Source organism: Lagopus leucura, unplaced genomic scaffold (genome assembly GCF_019238085.1).
Source record: "Lagopus leucura isolate 7727_CA_CO unplaced genomic scaffold, USGS_WTPT01 138-4_obj-0_obj, whole genome shotgun sequence".
In the NCBI taxonomy this organism is placed as follows: Eukaryota; Metazoa; Chordata; class Aves; order Galliformes; family Phasianidae; genus Lagopus; species Lagopus leucura.
The window spans coordinates 106-23,086 of NW_024962475.1; the positions used below are offsets into that span (position 1 = coordinate 106).

At 51.8% G+C, this 22,981-nt stretch overlaps 2 protein-coding genes across 4 annotated transcripts; both read right to left on the reverse strand.

The window, feature by feature from the left end:
- Nucleotides 1-280: 280 nt before the first annotated feature.
- On the reverse strand, nt 281-3,906 carry LOC122190628. 3 transcript variants are annotated; one of them, XM_042890687.1, is made up of 4 exons: nt 1,145-3,906; nt 951-1,061; nt 797-883; nt 281-717 (listed from the first exon to the last, which is right to left on the reverse strand). In XM_042890687.1, exons 1-4 carry the CDS (start codon nt 1,499-1,501, stop codon nt 628-630), a joined length of 645 nt encoding a protein of 214 aa, XP_042746621.1. In that variant the 5' UTR covers nt 1,502-3,906; the 3' UTR covers nt 281-627. The 3 variants fall into 3 exon arrangements, with proteins under 3 accessions (XP_042746621.1, XP_042746620.1, XP_042746619.1); XM_042890686.1 differs by having other exon boundaries at nt 797-880; nt 951-3,906; XM_042890685.1 differs by having other exon boundaries at nt 951-3,906.
- Nucleotides 3,907-4,004: 98 nt separating this feature from the next.
- On the reverse strand, nt 4,005-22,957 carry KLHL18 (kelch like family member 18). Its single transcript, XM_042890683.1, is given in 11 exon segments — nt 4,005-4,146; nt 4,148-4,492; nt 6,034-6,145; nt 6,433-6,537; nt 8,550-8,772; nt 9,787-9,923; nt 10,347-10,507; nt 11,310-11,508; nt 13,681-13,821; nt 14,171-14,301; nt 22,737-22,957. Coding segments are annotated over 11 exon segments (1,740 nt in total). The 5' UTR covers nt 22,881-22,957; the 3' UTR covers nt 4,005-4,104.
- Nucleotides 22,958-22,981: the final 24 nt, after the last annotated feature.

The following is a 22,981-nucleotide window of genomic DNA, read 5'->3' on the forward strand; positions in this document are numbered from 1 at the left end:
GCCCAGCTGGGACAGACGGATGGATCGGACTCCATCCCATTGGGATGAGGCTCCATCCCATTGCGGTCTGGATCCCAGAGACAATGGAGGTTCCAGGCACCCCCAGACCCATGGGACAGCTGCCATTGGATTCAAGAACTCCTTCCCATCCCTGTCCCCACCCTCATGTGAAGGCTTTTTGACCCACGCACTCCCACAAGCCATTTCCCATTCAACTCCCCATCATCCCCACAGCATTCTGTCCCCAAACCACACGGGCTGTACTCCCAAGTACCCCCCACACAGCCGCCCTTGTCCCCTCCTATCCCCTGCAACAGCCCCCAGGCTCTGAGCCAGACACGTGGAGCAGCCCTGTGTGCTGCCATCTGTTATCAGCCCAAGGGTTGGCCAACGTGCTACTGGCAGCTGGGATGGAGATGCCGCACGTGGGGCTGCAGCCGCCCCACCATGACCCAAAAGCTGCAGGTTTGTGCAACCTCAATCCCATTCTACTGCAGGATGGGGGCGAGGCATCACACACACAGCACAGCCCTGGAACATCTTTATTTCAGCCCTTGGGTCTATGGGACGGGCTCCATGAATGAGGTCTGCACGTCCCCTGCTGCAGGATGGATGCGCTCATGGGCTTCAGGACGGCGCCGGCTCCCTGAGGCCAACGGCTCGTGGGGTTGCAGGGCTGTGCCGGCTTCGGGAGCGGGGCTGCCCTGAGCTGCTGGGCTGAAGGATAAGAAATGGGGGTGGGCTTCAGCCCCAAAGTGGAGGGGATGTAGGGAGCAGGAATTCATGCAGCCCTCACCGTCTGCCGGCTGCACTCCAGCAGCGACAGCGGCACGTCAGGCAGGAAGGCAAAGACGGAGATCTGGGCCACGCAGTGCTGGATCTGCTGCAGGATGGGGGGATCAGGAGGGAGCAGTGCTGGGAGGGGGTCCCACACCGTGCCCCACACCCACCTGGCCCGGCCGGGCTCTGCATGCAGCACTGCGTGGCGCTGTGGGGCCGGCGGGGCAGGAGATCTCACGGGCGGTGAGATTGATGGTGAAGTGCGTGCCCCAGTCAAACTTCTGCAAGGGAACGACAGCATTTGGCACAGCAAGAAAGCTCCCTCTTCCCCAAAACCCAGCGGGAAACCGAGCGAGGCTCCTACCGTCCTGGTGACTCCTTGCAGCTTGAGCAGCCTCAGCCCGCTGCCCGCATCGCGCCCGTGTGCCTCCAGCACGGTGCGGGCCAGCTCGCGTGGTGTGGGGGGCAGTGGGGCGGTGGATGACGGGGCGGTGGGCAGCAGCACAGCCAGCAGCAGCACAGCCAGCAGCAGCACAGCCATGGGGCTCCGCTTCCAGGACAAACACAGGGCTGGGCGGCACGCACGGGAAGGGATCGGATTGCTGCTGTTTTTCTTGGAGAGCCGCAGCAAAGAGAAGCTTTGTGGGGTTTGTTCCCATCCTCCTCCCTGGGCAGCTGGAGAGGCAGTGGGAATTAGAAGGGCTTCGCTTTGGGGCTGCATGTTTTGCCTTGTGTGGGGTGCAGAATCCCAGAAGCACAGGAGTTGGAATGGACTTCTACAGAACGCAGGTTCCCTAGGGCAGGTCGCACAGGAAAGCACCCAGGTGGGTTTTGAACGTCTCCAGAGGAGGTAACATCTCCTCTCATCTTCTCCAGGCTGAACAGACCCGGGGCTCTCAGCCTTTCCCCCATCAGTTTCCTGTCTGCCTGATACTGGGGAGCCCAGCAATGGCCCCAGTGCTCCAGATGCAGCTTCATCAGGGCAGAGCAGAGGGCAGGAGAACCTCCGTTGCTCTGCTGGCCGCACTGGGTGCAATGCACCCCCCAGAGTCCCATTGCAATGCACACAGGGTGACCATGAGCCGGGGACAACAGTTGTGGTCAATGGTTGGCCAACTGCTGGTCAACCACAACACCCAGCTCCTTCCCCACAGAGCTCCTTTCCAGCTCACCCCCGACCTATTCTGATGCATGCAGTAACTCCCCCCAGCTGTAGGACCCCAAACTCGCCCTTGCTGAGCCTCACCGTCCTCCTCTCTGCCCAACTCTCAGCCTGCCCACGTCTCCCTTTCCCAAATGCAGAGAGCAAAACCCCACGTGGAGCCCCACATTTCTTCTGAGTCCCCCTCGCTCTGCTCAGAGCTAGGAGCTGATGCTTGTACAAACAAACTGTTCCCTGCCACAGCCTGCAGCTAGGCAGCTCTCAGCTGGAAGCCTTCCCACTTCCTTCCAAGCCTCCTGGCAGGGAGGGGATCATGCAGATCCAGGGCTAAAGCTGCTGCCCAAAGCTCCCCCCGTGTCTCCTCCCACCCAGGAGCAAGGTGAGGATGCCAAAGCAGCTTCATTTCCATTGCAATACTCGTGCTTTGTTTTGTTTTTCCTTTTTAAAGTGTCTTAGCAGCAGGGAAACCTCGCAGTGAATTCACCCAGTGAACCCATCCACTGACGTCCGTATACAGAAGAAATACATACTGACAAAACCACATTTATAGCCAGATATGCTCGTTATATATACCTAAAATATACACAGTACCTGAATATATAGACATCCACATATACACCCAAAGTTAAAATCCCGAGCTGGGAGTCAGCTATGAAGGAGAAGCACGGGTTTGGGTGGGGGGACACCAAAGCTCCTGGAAACACAGGGCAGCAGTGAGCCCCCCCGCTGCCTGCAGTGGGCGTAGTGTTGAGGGGCTCCCTGCCCTGTGGCTGTGCTGGTGGGCAGGGAGCCGTGGCTCTCACCATTCACATTCATGCAGGGGAAATGCTGGAGGGCTGACGCAGGCAAGTGGTGCTCGGTGGGTTTGGTTCTGGGAAGGACCAAGCCAGCAGCAGCAGCAGCTCCCTTTGGCTGCAGTGAAAACAGGGTTGAAAATAGCAAAGGGAGAGGGGCTGGAAGCGGTGCTGAGCCCGACGGGACGAGCAGGGACACGGGGCAGCACCTGCAGCCCTGCCACAGTTTGGCCACAGGAAGTTTCTTTGCGTGGCTGCCATGAAATAAGCACATTGCCAAGACCTTTCCCAGCACACAAACCCCAAGACGTTGATCTCACCCGTGCTGGGGAAGTGTGGTTTCCCACCAGCGCCTTGCAGGAAGGCTGCTGCAGGTTCCTCTGCTCCTCAGAGCTGAACTGCAGCTGCCCCAACACAGCCACAGACCTCCTGTGCTGTCACAAACAGAGGCAGTGATCCCTCTCCTCCTTAAAGATCCCGGCCACTCTGCGTCAGCTGCCTCTCACATACCAATGTAGAAAAGCCAAAGCTTATTTTTGGAGACATCTATTGACCATTAAGGGCTATCCTGACCATTCACACCTCGGTTTGCCTCCTCTGTTGAAATCCTAAGGCTGTTGCTTAGTGTGGTTGACATTTGGCATTCTTCCTCCCATGTTTGCTAAAACGCTCCCATGGTTTAACCGACTTTTTCTCCCCCCAGTTTCTCCATCATGTGGCTCTTGTGGAGAAATTTTCCCCATCTAAGCTGAAGAAAGCATTTGGAGAAACCAGCAGTGGCTTGTGCAAGAAGCACCCGAACTTGCAGAGCTTGGATATGGTCTTACAGGCCTACATTGGTAGGTTCTGCCTGCTTTGGTAGACAGGGTAAGATCTCAACATGGTCAGCATTAAGCTGAAACAACCCAAAAAAAGACCACTGCTGATCAAACTCTTGGGATGCCGGGGTCCTTGCTGCCGACAGAAGGTGTGCAGGTGTTCTTCAAGTCACGGAAGCAGCCATCTGTGCAATTCTGTTCCCTCCCAACCCACACCACCACCTCCCAGCGTTGGCCAAAGCACACCGACGCGGCTGGGCGCTGTTGGGGAGAGGAAGGATTTGCTCAGCTGTGGCTCTGCGCAGAGGCGAAAGCGGGAGGAGGGCAGCTCCTTGCTCAGGGCAGCACATTCACACCTCGCATCGTAGTCTGGAAAACGTCGATCCTTCAGGGGCCTCGGCCCAAGAGCCAAGGGTGGGGGTGGTCGTGTCAAGTTCTTGTGTGTGTTTGAGCACCTGGAGATGGATCTCTCTGGCTATCAGAGCGGGAAACGCCGGCTGGAGCTCTCCCACGATTGTCGGTGACAAGGCAGCTCCTCGCCTCTGCCTCCTCAGATGGTCAGCAGGGGGATGCAGCCCACGCCAACCCCCCCCCTCGTGGCACACCATCGGGGCCATGAACGTCCAGCGGTTGGTCTCCGGGTCGTACATCTCGACCGAGCTGAGGTTGGACTGTCCATCGTAACCCCCGACGGCGTACAGGCGGCCGCAGTTTGCCACCAGGGACACACGGCTCCTCCGGGTGTTCATGGGGACGATGAGATACCACTGGTCCGCCACAGAGCTGTACACTTCAGCCATGCTGAGGAAGGCAGAGCCGTCGTAACCCCCGCACACAAACATCTTGCTTCCCAGCGACGCCGCCCCGTGGCGGCAGCGCTTGTTGAGCATGCTGGCCACCGGGTGCCAGGTGGCCGTGTGCTGGTTGTAGTACTCCACCTACAGACACAGGGATGGCACAGCATCAGGGGGAAGCTCAAGGCAGGCATCCAGCAACGCACAGACACATCACACACTTTCGTCAGCTCAAGCTCTAGGGGAAAACGGCGTTAGCAGGGAATCGTGGAATCATCTGAGCTGGATGGGAACTCTAAAGGCCATCTAGTGCAGCTCCCCTGCACTGAACAGGGACACCCACAGCTCCATCAGCTGCTCAGAGCCCCATTCAGCCCGACCCTGTTCCTTGATTTCATATGCTCCAACTCCATAATGCCATTCAACTTCTTTAATGAGTTGGGTGCCACCAGCCACTGCTGCACAGACCGCAGAAAATGCAGCTCCCTTTGCCTCCTTCCCTATTTATCAGCTTCCAGGTTGTGTTTTAAAGAGGTACAGGAACCTCAAGCTGCACCAGGGGAGGCTCACGTTGGGCATTGGGGAAATTTTCTTCTCCAAAAGAGCTGTAATGCAGTGGCAGAGGTTGTCCAGGGGGGTGGCAGAGTCACCGTCCCACGTGTTCAAGAAATCAGGAGTTGTGGCACTGAGGTCATGGTGAGGTGGTTTGGAGCTGGACTTAAATTATCTTACAGGTCTTTTCCAACCTTAATGATTCTATGATTTCTAGATAGCAAAAGGAAGATTTACCATTTTCCTCCTGCGTGCAAAATTATGTGGGTGCCCCAGAGCAGAAACAACCAAAGCTGTGAGACCCAAAGGCTGTGTGCTCAAGCTGTCCTCAAAGACCTCTCTAGAGAGACCCCCTGCTTTCCCTGGCAGCACGTTGCAGTGGTTCCATGAGGAGACAAAAGGAAAGGAGAGGGGAGCGGAGTGGAGCAGAAACCCCCAACCTCCCCCCAAATCAACACCATTCTGTATCCCCTGTGTTTCTGGAGAGACCATTAGATGGACCCCTCCTGCAAGAACTTCAGCACTGCTTCAAACTCATCCAATTCAGGAAGGAGCTGAGACAAGCAGATTTGCAGATCTTGGCTCTGCGTTACTGCAGGCTGCAGACAATCATCTGCACTTGATCTGCTGGGTGAGGTGGAAATAGTTATTGCTGCTCCCTGCAAATCCCTTAATTACAACTTGCTGAGGGCAGCACATGAATGAAAACCCAGTTCAGGTACTGCTTCCTGCATTCTCACTCCCAGGCAGATGAATGAGCCTTGTCTGTCCCACACTAAACCCTGCTTCAGGGGATACACAGGGAAGAAGCACTCACAGTGCATGAACAGGGAATGGCTGTTTGTGAGGGTGGATGGTGATAGGACAAGGGGGAATGGTTTTAAACTGAGATAGGGGAGGTTTGGGTTGGATATGAGGAGGCAGTTTTTCACACAGAGGGTGGTGAGGCACTGGCACAGGCTGCCCAAGAAGGCTGTGGATGCCCCATCCCTGCAGGCATTCAAGGCCAGGCTGGATGTGGCTCTGGGCAGCCTGGGCTGCTGGTTGGTGACCTGCACACAGCAGGGGGTTGGAACTGGATGAGCATCGTGGTCCTTTTCAACCCAGGCCATTCTGTGACTCTATGCACTTACACTGTTGAAGATCTGCAGGCCGTCGTGCCCTCCTGACACGTAGATCCTGCCCTCAAACACAGTGACACCAGCAGCGCTGCGGTTGGAGCTCATGGGAGTCACCACTGTCCACCTTGCCAAGAGAGGAGAGAGGTTAGCACAGCAAGCAGCTGCTCCACAGGCTGTCACAGCTCTGCAGGCCTTTCCAGCGCTGGCTTTCAGTACCTCTCCCTTCACTTCTTACTGCATATAAATCATGGGTTTAGTCTGCTTGCACCTCCTGCTGGGAGGGACATCGTACGGAATGCTTTCCACCTAACTTCGCGCCTTTTATTTTACTGACAGGGCTCTCTTACATCGTGCATGGCACACCCCTGGCAGCAGCAGGAGGATAAGCTGTACGGCACACAGAGCTCTTACTTGTTTGTTTCTGGAGAATAGGACTCCACGGAGTTGAGCGAGGAGTTTCCATCGTATCCGCCGCAAACGTAGATCTGCCCGTCCAGCACCACGGTTCCCATCGCACTGCAACAAGCAGCAGAGCCACCAGATGGTTTGGCATGGCCTTACAGCCCACAGCGTGCCAAATCCACCCCAATCTGCCTCATCTGTTGTCTACAATCAATCTTTACAACGCTGGGTCTCCTGAGGGTACTGATTTGGGGTTCGAACTAAATGGGGCTTAAGGTGTCTGTCCCTGAAGGGGCACAAGAACAGTGGAGACGTGGCACTGAGGGATGTGGTCAGTGGACATGGTGGGGTTAGGCTGGGGGGTGGACTTGGTGCTATCAGTGATCTGTTCCAACATTAATGACTCTTTTCTGCAGCCAGAGGCCACACAGCCTCAGGACACACAGGAGATGCTGTCAGATGTACAGCTGGCTCAGTGATGGTGCCTGACCCCGCTGGAACACCATCACACAACACCTTCTAAGTTGCCTATTTGGGTGTGCAAAAGGCTACCAAATGGGATGCTTCAAGTAAGAGACTAGAATCCCACTTTTGAAAGTGAAGTAAAAAAACTTCTTTCTAGAACCTTGGAAACACAATTCTCAAAGGCAGAACCTCAGCCCTACTTCAAGAGCCAAGGGATTTATACAGCAGCTGAGGTTTTCCAGGCTGGATGTGGCTCTGGGCAGCCTGGTCTGATGGTTGGGACCCTGCACACAGTAGGGAGCACTAGATGAGCACTGTGGTCCTTTTCAACCCAGGCCATTCTTATGATTCTATGATTTTCCCCTACACAAGGGCATCTGACATCCATCCTGCTTGGCTTTGGCATGGAGAAACCCAAACATGGAAGAGCATCCGCCTCTCATTGTGAGAAAAGCTCCCAGGAGCCTCAACGCTATGGAAAAACTGAGCTTTTCTGCTACAAATTATAAACGTGGGTGATCTCACAGGATGGAAACTGTTCTAGGAATTTAGATGAACTCTGCCTCTGAGCCAGACATGAAGCTTTGGTTAAGAACCACAACAGCCAGGACTTGTTCCTGTGAGACGCTCCTGTGAAGCAGTGTGGCACCAGCAGTCACAGGGATGCCACCACTGAGAGCCTCGTGCCTCAGATTTCCCATACTCAGCCTCTTGCAGTGCAATCTACCCAAGCAATCCACATCTCAGACCACAACAAACAAACCACGATGATAAACAAGCACTGCAAAGCTTGCAGAACAGCAAGCAATTTAGCAGCTCTCAGTGACCAGGCATGAGTGTGATGAAAACCACAGCAAAACCCATGGAAGCCAGGAGTGTGTTTAAAGATGGAAGCAGCCACCGTGTTGTGGTGGGGAGGACAATAATCACACAGCTTAGGAGGTGGGATATCAAAATAACACAGGCAAACCAACCACAAAACGATCCCTAGGGTGGCCATGTACTGTGGAAGCTCTGGTCAAAGCCAAGCACCTTTGGCTTAGCTGTAAATGTCTCTGTCTGGGCTACCAAAATCTTCCTCTCTTTTTGAGCTATGATTCTCCTGTGCTTTCTGGTAGGGAAAGACAATCCTAGCAGTGGCCAGAGATAGAAAAACAGGTTTATTCTTACTCTTAGCAGTGGAGAATTTCCTACACTGTGCTCACCAGTGCTTTGCCTACCATCTAGTATCACAGTATGAAGAAATGGAGCTCTGACTCCTTTCCTTGGGACTCAAGTTCAAATCCTTACAGAATGTTAACAAACACTTTTGACTTCACTCCTATATGTCATGAGAACTAAAAGACCTCTGTAGTTAACAGCTCACACTAATTACTGCTCAGCTGCTTTTCACTTGCCAATTTCCCTGTAAATCAATGCTGTATTGCTGAGCTGATAAAAGTTGTCCCTTCTTACCAGCAAGAAGCAGCACAGGTGACCCAGATGTGGTCAAGGAAACCTCTCCTGCTTTTGTATCACCCCATTCCTCTACCCCCCTTTTATTTTTCTGCTGTCCCACACAAGGACCCCTCATTTGGCATCCACCGTCACCCCCCAGCCTTCCTACAACCTCACTTTTATCCCTCCAGCTCCAAAGCCATACATTCAGGGAGCCTGTATACCTTCGTTTGCTGTTCATGCTTTCCACTTTGGACCAGGAATCCATCTCAGGGTTGTACACCTCCACAGTGCTCAGCCTCAGCTGCCCATCGTACCCCCCGATGGCGTAGAGCAGCCCATTCACCACGGCCACACCAACGCGGCTCCGCGCCGTCGTCATCGGCTGGCACTTCTCCCAGCGGTTGGCAATGGGGTCAAAGACTTCCACCACGTTCAGAGAGTCACCTGCATAAAAATTTGCTACTCAAATTAAAAGGGGGAGACCCATTTCTTCAGCCTCTGCAGCACGGTGGCAGCGAGCTGCTGGGGGAAACTCAGCTGCGCTCTGCGATGCTAAAAGGATTGCGGCGGTGCAAACCCTGCCTGCTCTGTGCAACAGGGCTTGATGAGTCCTAGGCTGAGCAAGTGGGGCCTTCTGTAGCCTCGAAGGGGCAGCAGAGACCTACACTATGCCACATCCACTGGTGTTTCTGCTTTCTGGAAGTACAGCTTCCCTTTAAGTCACCCACGTTGCAGTGTGAAGGAAGAACAGCCATCCCATAGGGCAGTGCCCAGCACGCACCCATTACACAGATCCCACCTCAGTGAGCTGTTCTTTGGCAGACCTTTAAAACCCCAGTGGACATTTCCCAAGCAGACTGTTTAATATTTTTTGCTCCCTATCATAATTGGAGTGGTGTCACACAAGTGCAATGTGTCTGCAGCTGTGATCCTGCAATCCCATCAGCGTCAGCCTAGTATTTCCAAGTTCTGCAAGTTGTTAGGGGCATGGACAACCTCCTCGATACATTGGTTCTTTGAGATACACCAGAACAGCTGTCCTAAGCCTGACAAAGACAGAATTTCTAGAGGGAAGATGTTAAACTGTAGGTACAGCCACCTTGAGCATCACAGGCCAGAGACCTGCACAGCAAGGAGAAAACTCTCCAATGCTTCATGTGAGGTTGGATATTAGGAAGAAAATCCTTCTCCAAAAGAGTGGACAGGCATTGGAACAGATTGGCCAGGGCACTGGTGGGGTTTCCATCCCTGGAGGTGTTCCAGAACTGTGGAGATGTGGCACTGAGGGATGTGGTCAGTGGGGATGGGCTGGGGTTGGACGTGGAGATATTAGTGATCTTTTCCAGCGTTAACAATTCTATGTTTGTACGAGGGCAAAATGGGATCTTCACGATTCCATAGTCTTACTCAGCAAACTACATAATTCTCTTCGCTGTGGGGAGAGGATGTGCAAGGTACCTGCTGAGTTAAGTCCTCCAACAGCATAAATCAGCCCTGCAATCGACGTGCAGCACCGAGGACGGGTCTTGAATGCTGGGAGGTGCGGTCGACGCTCTGGCATGAGGTGATAATCTTTTGCTTCATCCACTAGATCTCTAAAACCAAAGTGAGATATTTACAGAGTTTGGTGGATCCTGATTCCCCCTGTGATGAAAACCGACTGTCTTAACTCAGATTTAGGCAACTGATTTTCTGCTACCACTGCCAATTCTTTCAGAGTACAACACAGTCCTGCTGCCAGGCTAAAAACGGGGAGGGTGCTTTGCATTTTGCTTTGTGAGGTAGGTATGCAGTGGCACAGGCTGCCCGGGGACGTGGTGTGGTCACTGGAGGTTCAAGAACTGTGGAGATGTGTTCCAGTGGACACAGTGGGGATGGGTCACTGGTTGGACTTGGGGATCTCAAAGGTCTTTTCCAACCTACAGAGACAATTTCAGACTCCAGGACTGCTGAAGCACACTCGTGTTCTGATGCCACTATCCACCCTAAGGTCCTCTTACCCCATGTCCAGGCCTCACCTGCATTTGTGGCAGCAGCGCACCAGGTCGTCTTGTTGCACTCTGTCAGTGAGGAACTGAGGCCGACAAAGGGGCAGGCGGATTTTGGAGAGGAGTTCAGGCAGGAACAGCTCCCTCTGGTCTCGCTCATAGCGTATCCATGCTAGAGCAGCTTCAAACACCTGCCAGAATAGAGGCAAGGGAAGTTGAAGTTGGTTTTGTTTGTTGCTTTTTTTCCCAAGTTCCTCCTGCTGCCAGTTGTCTGATGGAAAAGAAAGCACATATTGACAGTGATCTTCTCCTCATCTCAGAGGACAATTTGAAGAGAGAACAGTGATGCTCTTTGCTGCACCAGGGAACTCTCCTGCAGCTTGGCTTTGGCCAAGCCTTGCCTTGACTTAGCCTGCAGTAACAGCTATCTACCCCTGTGAAACACTGAGCTGGTCTCTGTAGGCTCCCTCCACAATCACTGCAGACACAGATCTCATCCTAATGCCATTCACCTGCCCTGTTTTGGATGGCTACTTTGCAGTAAGATGCATTGTGTTCCTGACTTGAGATTACAAAGGGAGCCTGGCTTCCTGGGGACACACACTCTTGACTCACAGGACTCTCTCTAAGCTGAAGTTGGGTTGTCTGCTGGGCCACTTCAAACAGATCCATTAAAGAAGCCCTCTCTTATCCTACATGGAGGCAGTGGTAGAACTGCTTTTTAGTCACCTCCTCAGAAGGAGCAGGACAGGTTTTCTGGCTCAAAGACAGGCTCTGTTTCTCTTACACTGACAGATTCTCAACAATGCTGAAACATCCCAGAGCGGCTCAGCCTGTCCAGAGGAGCTTCTTGATGGCAAATTCAGTGGAATATTAACTATAAAATGCTCCAGAGAAGTCCTGGGCTGGAAGGAGGCTCCTTTTGCCTATACCCTCAGCCTCATCCTCCAAGGAAACAAGTGGCTCTGCTGAGCTCTGTGCCCACACACACACCTGCTCTTCAGACTTCACATTGAGCTCATCCCGAGAAACGAGCTCCAGAACGTCCTCAAAAGGCAGAGCCAGGAACTCCTCAGACATGGACACCTCCACGAAGTGCTGGTGAATGAAGCTGTTGGCAGCATCGTAGAGCACTGCGCACATCATCGTCTCCGCAAACTGCCGCACGCCCAGGCAGTTCTTTGGGTGAAGCCTGGCAAGGGGAGGGAGAGCAGAAGTAACGTCAGTTTAACAGAATGATGACAAAATAGCAAATGGGTTCAGGGCAGCAATTGCAAGCAGACCCAAAGGATGGAAATCATGACCTAAAGTCTTCCCTTAAACCTGCCAAGCTGCACTGGGCAGGCTGCTGGCTCTGCTCTAAGGTCATGGGTTGTGAGTTCTGGGGAAGTGTGAGGCCATGCCCAGCAATCCTTCTCCCACATCTCTGCCTCCTACGTGTGTACCTCTGTAACTCCAGTGTTGGACAAAGCCGCATTCGAGCACAAAGCACAAAAAGTGTAACCAGGTATTGATTGTAGGTATGCATACAGCAGAACAGCACCTGTTACATCCTCTTAAAGGCATTTCCTGATGTGAAGGTTTTCTCACCAGAGATGCCTTAGCAGCTGGAGATAACATGGTGAGAAGCATTGCTACAGTTTGGAGCAAGAACAGCTCCACAGAGCTGTTCAGCAGCATAAACAACTGGAAAAGGTGATACTCACCACAAGCAGGTGCTCTACAGAGGCAGCAATGTGACCTGGACACTTCTATCCCAACGAGGAGCCCTGCCCAGCACTGGCATGTCATTGCTCAAGAAGAGCCACCAGTTGTGATGCTTTGTGGCACTGATCAACAGATACTGAAGTACGTGCTGTTCACATGGGGAAACATTGGGGCCCAGTTATTGGCAGTGGTGTCCAGATGCAGGAAAGGATGTGAAACCACTTGTACTCGCTCAGGGGCAAATGGCCTGATTTAAAACTGCCCTAAAAAGCAATGCACAGTGCTGATGGAGGGGAACTTTCACATTAGGATGACCCTCAAAGCTCACACAGCTACTCTCCAAAGCTCTGCCCCTTGCATTCCCATGCACTCCAATCTATGCAGGTCTGAAGCTCATGCTTTTGCATTCCTCTTTGACACTTCAATTACTCTGGACCCAGATTACACATACACAGACCCTCAGGCTGAGCTCACACAGTTTGTACGTGGGGGACAGACTGCATCTCACAGCAGTGTCCATTCTAGGTCTGCCCCTGGGAACTGAGACAACAGCCAGAGAGGGCCTGCTTACAGCACAGCACAGGTGAAATATCCCAGTCATGTTCCCACATAAGAAAGAGAGCTTGGTGTGCTCCAGCTCTTCTGAATGGACAGAGTACACCAGGTTTCTTGTTACTGAGTGACAGCCAAGCACTCAAAGCAAGGACTTAACTCAATACTCCATTGCTCCAGATGTGGGAGAAATGTGGCAGCCAAACTTCTGGCAAACCAAACAACCTTGATTAGCTCAGATCTAGATCCAGCCACCTAAAGCTAGAAGGAGCTTCTAAATCAACCACTACCCACCTCTTTCCAACTTTGTCACATCCACAACCCCAAGTAAAATGGTTTTGAAAGAAAAATGAATACTCTACAATCTCATATAACCTCATTTTAAAACAGAGACTCGGGATTCACGTGGATCAGTAAACTGGAACATCCTGAAACAGAGGAAACAGTTTTTTCTCCTCAATCCATAGTTTTCATTCTATTTAGAAGTGATGTAACAACTAGAGGAGACACTGCATTCAGTATGTGTGTTTCATCTCCCACCACGGAATACTAAGAGCAGCTGCGGAGAAATCAGGCTGAGGAGTGAGGGGGAAGAGAAGCACATCAGGTTCCTGGCACAGCCTGAAGCTGTGGTATGTTTCCAAGGAATAACCCTGCTTTTTGCTTTCCAGATCATGCTGCTGGAATGATCTTACAGCCAAACATCAGCTAGAGGACTGGAAAAACTGGAATCAATTAACTCTGCCACTGCTTCCTATCCAACTCTGGGTCTGTTTGTTCCTCCCCTCCCATACAGTCAGCAGCAGGAAGGGGAACTGCTGGGAGGATGGGTTTGTTAATGGAGAGGCAGCGTTGTGCTGGGTACCTGGCTAACCCTGAGCAAGGGAAATGTAAACTCAGTTTTGCTGTAGATAATAATTCCCACAGCTGGCCAAGGCCTTATGCTGTCCCCAGATGCAGCATCTTGCAAACAATGTATTTTATAGACAAGGAGAACAGTGAGCCTCAGGAGACGGAGACCTTCTTATCGTGTTGGCTTAACCCAAGCCACAAAATGACTTCTGCAGAAGACAAGCAGTGAGCACGTGAACTGGCAGCCCCTTACCTCTCTCTGAGGAAGGTGCAGCAGGCATCCTTGATGTTCTGCAGCTGCAGGAAGCTGGCTCCCATCAGCAAAGACTGCACGTTCTGCTGATCGATCGCCAGGTGTCCGTTGTAGGCAAAGTTGATCAGAGCCTCAAGTGCGCTGAATAACGGGGAGAAAGAGTGGGAGATCTACTGAATTCAATTAACCTGAAACAGGGCACTGCTAACAGAATCATAAAATGGCCCGGGTTGAAAAGGACCACAATGCTCATCTCGTTTCAACCCCCTGCTATGTGCAGGGTCGCCAACCAGCAGCCCAGGCTGCCCAGAGCCACATCCAGCCTGGCCTTGAATGCCTGCAGGGATGGGGCAGCCACGACCTGCTTGAAAATCCCTCCAGAAAATCCTTCCTAGTGCAGTTCATGGAGGGCAGGCTTTCAAGCTTTGCACATGCAACACTAAGTCCTGCAAAGGACTCGTTACCCTGCACAGCTGCCTGGGGAATTTACCTGGGGTCCATCCCCTGCATGACGATCTCATCCTGCTTGCACTCCATCATGTCGTTGGTGAACATGGCATGGAAGTAGGGGATGGAAGCTGCCAGCACGATCCGGTGAGCGCTGAATTTATGGTCCCCCACCTAAAAGGAGAGGAAAAGAAGCAGGAGAGAAGGTCAGCACCATCCACCACCAATCACACAGTCCAGATGATTCCCTCTTGCACAGCCTGAGGGCTGAAAGACAATTTCAATCTGCAAAGAACACTCTGTCTTTTGAACTTGAACTTCTGAATCTGGTTTTCAGCCTCCTAATTACCACTGTGATGGCATTACAGTTCCATAGACAGAAAGCCAGTCACCTTTACCACAACCTCATCCCCTTTCAGCCTACGTAGGATCTGCTGCAGCAGCTCACATTTATATCCTCTAAAAGCCTTCATGGAGAGAGGTTTGGAAGCAAGGAGAGGTTCTTGCATCTCCAATTCCACTTCTCACTGCAGATGCTGAAAAGATTTTACTCACTGCAAAATTACACCAATCCTTGCTCTGATGACTCCTCTACATTAGGTCAGAGCTGTTATTTTTCCCATTTTCCACACTAACCTGACTCAGGCTAGTCTACACCCATCTGAGCTGGTACAGAACTGCCTTTTTCTCCCACTTCAGCAACATTTTCCCTTTTGAGCTTTGTTTCAGCATGGCAAACAAGCTGGCGCAGCGGGTGCTCTGCTCTCCAGGTCAGCCAAGAATCCTTCTGTTCTCTTATGCACCTCACTGCAAAAAGCTTCGTTGCCTTTTCATGTCCAGGCAGTTTATTAGCAGAAATGTTACTTGCATTTGGGGTTTTATGCTTAAATCAAACCCACTGCCTTGTGCATTCCTTTAAGCCCAGATCTACTGCACTCTGTCAATATGACTTCCTGGGAGTTTAGAAAGCAAAATCCCCAGCATTCAGAAAAAAGAAAGAGGAACTGAGCACTGCACAAGACGTGTAAGCAAGAGATGGGCCTTTCCCCTTCTCTCCTTGCTCTGCTAACTTCACCCTACAGGAGATGACTGTGGCAACTGACTACGATGCAGAAAGAGGCAGGAATGAGATGGCTTTTGGGCTTGGCAGATGAGGATGGTGTTCCTTAGGAGGGAGGGAGGAATCAGCTGTAATAGAGCTACAGACAGCAAGTGCTGCACTACAGCATGGCTCCAGCCCACCTGCAGCACTGACGTTGGGTTAGAAGGTACCAGATGGGTTTGGAGGAGAGCTCCCAGCTGGGCAGTGCAGAATGTGCCTGAGCAACCACTGAAGGGTGCAAGAACATCTGAACTGAATCTCACTTCTACACAATTTGTGAAAAACTTTATCCTCCAGCTGCAATTACAACAGACTGTAGCAATGCTTGAGCACTTGTGCAGAGCTGTGCTCTCCAAGCAAATCCCTGCACTCCGATCCCAAGGGTGGCACAGCTTCAGGGATGCGTAGCCACAGTTCCACCCCACGATGCAACGCCTCCCTAGAAATAATGCACCTGGTTATTGCAGAAGCCATCACTTACAGTCACACAGCAAGATTCCAGCTGGGTTAATGAGAGCTGTATCATCACAGGGAAGAAATACCTTGTCCTGGGCAGCACCACCCAGCCGCTCGGCAGCTCCCAAGGACAGGCGTGTTCCCTGGTTGGGTTTCACCCTTCTTTAAGGAAAGGGTTTCACCCTCTGGAATGCCCCATTTAACAGAGTGAGAACACTGGGATGATCCTGCACCAGCAAGGCGGGCTGTGAGCTCATCAGGGCTGGTTCTAATTGCTGCAAGAGAAACCTTGCGTCCCCACACAGAGCTGAGCCCTGCATCCCCATCCACACTTCCCTCGTGCTGACTTTGTGGGTCAGGGAAATAAAACAGAAACAAGCTGTGTGAAAAAGGGAATCATTTCTGCTGTCTTAGCAGGGGAAAGGGAGGATGGGAGCTCTGTGGCTGCATCAGCAAACAGCCGGGCCAGCTGCGTGCTGCCATCGCCACCAGCCAAGAGGTGCTGTGCAAGATAAGACTTGCAATCCTGTTTTATTTGTTATTTTTCTTAATTTGCTCATGCAATGATAGAAGGCCCTCGAGGAGATTCACGAGCAGGGATCTCCAGGCCAGAATCCATCATTATGTTTGTACCATCAGTGCTTAATGACAAGTCCTGAAGGAACTGCTCAACTTCTGCAGGCAAATGGCAATACCTGTTTTTCCTGTACGAGGTGAAAAATACTTCTGAGGATGATCACAGCACATGCCCTCTCAATTCATGCTTGCCTCTCATGATTCAAAAAGTGCTTCCCATCTCCAAAGACGAGCCATCTCCCTCCCCTCTGAACACAGAAGCGTGCTCTCCTACATGTGTTGTCCACCCAATGCAGTCACAGTGCAGTTTGATGACTGTTTGTGCTCCCCTTGCCTCTTCCTTTCATACAGTCACAAAAGAACCCAAATTAGAAGGGATTCATACGGATCATCAAGTCCAACTTCTGTCCACCAGCAGGTTTCCACTTGCTCCAAATCCATCACAGCCCTGCCTGCTAATTCCAGAAGCAACAGCAGAACATTTAAAAAAAGGCAAAAAAGGCTCCCTTGGGTTGAGTAACCCCATTCCTGTCATTGCCAAGCACTCGTGCAGCAGAGGGATTGTCTGTTCAGTTCTTGTTTTGATCTTACAGAGCAGCTCTCACCCAGCTGCCTTTGGAGCTGACTGCCCTTTCTGTTCAAAGGAATGGTTTTCCTTTTAGTTCTGTGTTTCCATACAGCTGCACACGCTCCAGAGGACAACAAACCCTTTCCAAAAGGCAGCGTGGTGCCAAGGCACAGCTGGCACCTCCTGCAGCAGCACTCCCTGCTGCTAACAGGGTCTCTTTGCCTACCTAATGGCACAGACCAACCACTGAGGCACTTCTGTACACCAGGCTGGCACTCAGCATTCAGCTTCCCTCACTCTGCAGCACCATGGGACTGGCATCTAAAGCAGGATCTCAGTGGGGAGCTTCGGCTCTGAGCTGAATGGGAAAGCTCTCATTGGCAGTAACAGATCATTTTGTGGCAACACCTGTGATGGGGTTGGGAATTGAGCATTCCTGTTGAAGTAATCACAAAACACTGCGTTTGTCTGTTGGTTTTTTAGTGCTGGCAATCAGCTGACCAAGGGAGAGCAACTGGTGTTCACCTGGATTTGTGCAAGGCTTTTGACACAGTCCCACACAACTAGACTGGAGAGATGTGAGTTGGAGGGTGGACTAGTCAGTGGATAAAGAGTTGCCATGGTTGCAGCCATAGAGCTGTGGTCAGTGGCTCTGTATCCAGATGGAGGGCAGTTGTTGAGTGGCATCCCCCAGGGTTCATCTTGGTACCAGTGCTCCTCAACATCCTTATCAATGATATAGATGATGGGATCGAGTGCACCCTCAGCAAGTTTGCAGGCCATACCAAGCTGAGTGGTGCAGCTGAGGCAATAAGAAGGGATGGCATCCAGAGGGACCTGCACAGCCTTGAGAAGTGGATGCACATCAACTTCACGAGGTTCAACAAGTGCAAGGTGTTGGGTCAGAGCAATCCTAGCTATGAGTACAGACTGGGACAAGAACTGCCTGACTTCTGAGCACTGAGAGTGCTGCATCCAGGCTGCCCAGAGAGCTGTGGGTGCTCCATCCCTGCAGGTGCTCAGGATCTGGCTGGATGGGGCCCTGAGCAGCCTGAGGTGGTGTGAGGCAACCAGCCCACAACATGGCTTGGAATTGATCTTTAAGGTCCCTTCCAACCCAAGCCACTCTGCCATTCTATGATACGCTCTCTCTCCTACAAAAGAACAGGGCCTTTCTTTTAAGGCAAAATACACTGCTTTATGTATTGGCAGTGTATAGTTCTGTTGAACAGAACTGCTGCTTGCAAAGCATCCTTCAGCCACAGATATGACAGAATCGCCTTTCTCTAGCTGATTAACAGAAGGCGTGTTCTCCCTTACATTCCCACGAAATCCTAACTAGTTCCAGGGCACAAAGAAGCTTTCTCCATTGAAAAATGGTGTAGGTGTACTAAAGGCATCTATTGTTTTTGGGACAATACGCTGCAGAGCTGAGATGTCTCCTGAGCCCTCTGCTGCAAAGATCATTTTAAAAACACGCTCCTTTCCTGAGCTGGCACAGCACTGGCACTCCAGACTCAGGAGGACACTGTAGGAATTAAGCTGGTGGCTTTCTGTGAGGGGAAGTAAATGAAAGCAGTGCAAGCACGCTGTGAAATCAGCTTGCTTGCTATGCACAAGGAAGCCAAGCACAAAGCTCAGTGCAGAAACGCGTGGTTTCTGCTAACACTTCAGGTTTAATGTCTACACAGAGTGCTAAAAATATTTGTCTTCATATAAGGGAATAGAGCCCAGAGCAGCTGAGACGTGGGGACAGAAGAGAGAAAACGACTCCAGCTGTAATCCAAAGCAGCTCCTTACTTCTGCAGACCAAGATTTCCTTAAGATCCTTACTGTGAAGGTCTCGCGTGCATGAAAGATTATCTGGTTTTAAATTGAGCAGCTCCTATTAGAGAGCTACTCTCTGCCCCTGGGCTCGTTGTGCTTGGTGGTCCCAGCAGTGTTCCCACACGTGTGCAGAGCAACAGGGGCTCTCTGGGACCCTGCTGGAACCCAAATCTTTAATGCAGGGCTCTGATAAAACAGCTGGCTTAGCAGAAAGCTCATTGATTTCTCCCAATAAGATAAAACCAATGGCAGTGCTGGTAGTGGAAATAACACTCAAAGCTTTGTGCTGCGAAAAAAAATGGTACTAAGTGTGAAATGCTTTGGGTGTAAAGAGCTCCAGAGAGAACCTGAATGGCAGCACAGTCTGAAAAGAACCCCAAGATCTCCTGAGAAACTGCTTTGTATTTACCTCCAGGGGAAAAAAAGGGATAGGAACAGAAATCCAAGCTCCCCAGATACATCTAAAAACCCACAGTAAGTGACTGCAGTCACATCCAACCAGCTCTGCAGGTGACACCTGGAGATGCCCCCGTGGGCAGAGATGGCATGCCAAGCCTTAACCCATCTCTAAAGGTGGGCAAGTGTTGTCAGCCCCAGGTGATGAAGCCTGAGGACCCAGGATGGTGCAGGAGAGAAGCTTCCATTCTGCATGTGCTAGGAGCGCTTCGTGCTTGGCACTTCTTCATCACCAGCACACCCACAATCAGCTCTGCTGTAACAGCAACGTAGGATGAGGAGAGACACAAATCCCACATGCACAGCAGAGGATTTTCAGCAGTATTACCAGCACAACCTGCCAACAGCTGTGCTGAGACAGAGTTCAGGAGTCCCCAGACCTGGATCCCAAAAGAATGGAGCAATAGCAGAAATTTGGCCTTAGTAAGCAAAGTCCTGCTTTCACCAAAGGAAAATTAACAGTGACCACAGCATAAGGTGTGCCTCTGTTTTCTCCCTCCGTTTATTCACGTTTGTTTCTTCCAAATCATCCTAAAATTATCCTTTATGTAAACACTTAAGCTGCTTTCAGGGTGCTGCCAAAGGGAGACTGAAAGGGCAGATGCTTGCACGGAGCATCTGTAGAAGGAGCTGACTTGCAGCTACTGAGAAAGGCTTCTCCAGTCTCAGCCATCCACAAGGGGTAGGAGCTTTGGCTCTGGGTGGTGCACACTCCCTAAGCCTTGAGGAAGACACGTGGCTCAGCCATTGCCCAGTGATGCTTTGCTTTCACATGGGCAACCAGGAGCAGATTTCCCAAGGCTGAGCTGGAGTAATCAGAGATCTGACAAAGCCAGGCACATCAGCACTTCTTCATAATCACGCCTAAACCACACTGCCTGATGCTGAGGCTGCTATAGAGCAGCACAAACAGTGGCAGTGTAGTTTCTGAGAAAGGAGACCCAATTCCACACCTCCATCTGGATGAACAAACGCTCATCTGGCTTTACAAGGGGAAATGATTCCAACGAACAAGCAGGAGCACCAATGATTCCTGATAACGTGAAGCCCATTTGTACAGCAAACACTTCTCTTGCTGAGAACGGTTGAGCCCACACTGAGAGCAGGAAAGAGGCCACCAAAAAACAGAGCCATGCCACAAAAGCACTGCTGGTTCCTGTTTCAGCTGCGAGCTGGGATGCCAGTCACATCCCAAACCAGTTGCTGGCCCACAGCAGTGCTGGGCAGGTGTTTTTCTTTCTTAAGCTGATGGTTTAGAAGAAGCAGAGTGAAAATAAGGCAACAGACCCACTGCAGCGCTGCAATGTACACTGGGATCCACTGCAGGCTCTTCCAGGTACCGACCTGAAACGCTGCTGCATCCTATCCCTATTTGGGTTCAGTACTCTGCCCCTGGCAGACGATTCCCTTTGCAGGCTCCTATGCAGGATTCAGCTTCCTCATCTGATGCAGAATGCGTTCCTGAGCAAGGTCAAGGCAAAGCAGCTTTTACGTCAGCTGCACCCAGCAAACTGATTCTAAGACACTTCCCAAGTTCAGCTAAGAATAATTACCCTCCCAACACGCAGCAGTGCGTGCTGAGCAAGCTGGAGGAGACACCTTGTACTGAGTGATGGCTTGGCTCTCATACAGCAGCAGCACTAATTCAATTGCTACAGGACGCACTGGCCAGGGCTGAGCAATCTGATTGAAAGAGAGAGAGAGAGAGGCAGAAAATTCTGACATGATGGCTCAGAACAGCCTGAGCCATCCTACTAATGGAGGATTCTGAGGGCATGGTGTACAAAGAAAGCTGGACTGGTATTCAAACCAATGTGGGAACGCCCCGCCAGCCCTCTGTCAAACTCATCGTGTGGTGTTGGGATGTCTCCTGGGTGTAATTACAAATTATCCTGGTGGTGGAAAAAATTAGGACTCGTTTTGAGGAAGACAGAGGCATGCTGTTAAATACATTTTAAGCTTTTGCAGAAATGAAAGGCTTCACACCCTGCCCAGACAACGACAGTTGATGTGAGAAAACGTAATATGAAAAAGGAGTGGGGGCCAACACTGTGCCCTCAGCCATCAAGCTGCCCAGCACAGCAACAACAAGCATCCTGACAGCTGCACTGGAGATCTCTTTAAGCCAGATTTTAATTTTGCTTTACATTTCCCACTCTGCAAGGGAAGACATAAAGATAAGACAAACCAAAAGAAGTACTTCTGAGATGGTAAACCTACTGATATGAAAACTATTCCCAGTGACTTTTGCAGAACAACACTGAGGTGTTATCTGAGATACTCCAGGACCATGACACTGTTTCTTGTCCACCTCTGGATGAAGCAAAGCAGAACAACTGAGTGACAGAAACCTGCTCTGGGGCAGCCATAGCCTCACCATGCTGCTGCAGAGAATGATAGAGTCAGGAAGGTTGGAAAAGGCCACTGAGATCCACTCCACCATGCCCACTGACGATGTCCTTCAGTGCCACATCTCCACTGTTCTGGAACACCTCCAGGGACAGTGACACCACCACTTCCCTGGGCAGTCTGTGCCAGTGCCCAACCACTCTTTCTCAGAAGCGCTTCCTAATATCCAACCTGACCATCTCAAATCCATCTTGATGCCATCACCTCTTATCCTATCCTGGCTCTCACCTACTTGGAACCTACTTTGGAACCTCCTGGTTCCAAAAATAATGGGGAATGGGGATCGTTGCTTCCATACGCTCAACACCAAAACAGCTGGAGGAGGCCTGCAGCTGCCTCTCATCCCCAAAATGGGGGTTCTCCTTCTTCCCACCAAAGAGTACTGGGGGATGGGGGAGAAGTGCGAGTCCCCACTTTCTTTTGCTTAAAGAAGGGGACCCTCATCTTCATCAGCAAAGAGACATGGGAGGTCCCACAGCTCCACCTTCTTCTCACCTGAAGGGGGGACCCTCAGCTCCCCTCTTCACCCCCCTAAAATTCAGGCCCCCAGCTCCTCCCTTCCTTGTTCCAAAAGGGATGGAAAAGGGATATCCCTAATTGTAATAATTCTCACCACCGAAATAGCCGGGGAGGCCGCTCAGCTCCCCCATAAATAGAGTCCCTCAGCATCCCCCTTATCCCTCCAAGCTTCTTCCCCCATACTGGAGTCCTCAGCTGCCCCCCTTCCTGATTCCAAAAGGGATGGGGAGGAGGGAACCCTCCTCCCACGCTCCTCAATGCCAAAATAGCTGAAGGGGAGCACTCAGCTCCCACTTTCTCCCCATAAAAGGGACTCGTCTCCTTCACCCTCTCCCCAAAATGAGGGCTCTTAGTTGCCCTCTTTTCCCCTCAAAATGGGGCCCTCGGCTCCTCCTTCTCTTCACTGAAAGGACCTGAGTGGGGGCCCTCAGCCCCCCTTTTCCTCCTGCAAAATGGGGGTTCTCCCCCCAAACTGGGGCCTTCAGCTCTCCCTTCTCCTCACCAAAGGGATTTCGGGTGCCCTCACCTCCTCCTTTCTCCTCCCTTAAGAGAGCAGTGAGGCTTTCATCTCCCCTCTTCCTCCCCAAACGGGGACCCTCAGCTCCCCCTTCTCCCCCCCCAGAGGAACGCAGGGACCCCGCACCCCCAACCTCACGAAAACCCTTCGCCCCCACCCGGAGCTCCCCAAGCCCGCACCTTGAGGGTCACATCGCACAGCTTGCCCTGCCTCCGGATCTCGCCCATCACGCCGTAGCCACGGCTGGGCAGGTCTCCAACCGAGAAATGTACCAGGTCCTCGGGGTCCAACTCGGGCTCGGCTGCGGCCGCCGCCTCCAGCATCGTCCTGACCGCCGCACCGCGCTTCCCTACTCCGCTCCGATCCGCTTCGCTTCGCCTCCCCCGCACGTTGACCCCTCCCGGCCGCCGTAGCGCGGCCTCGG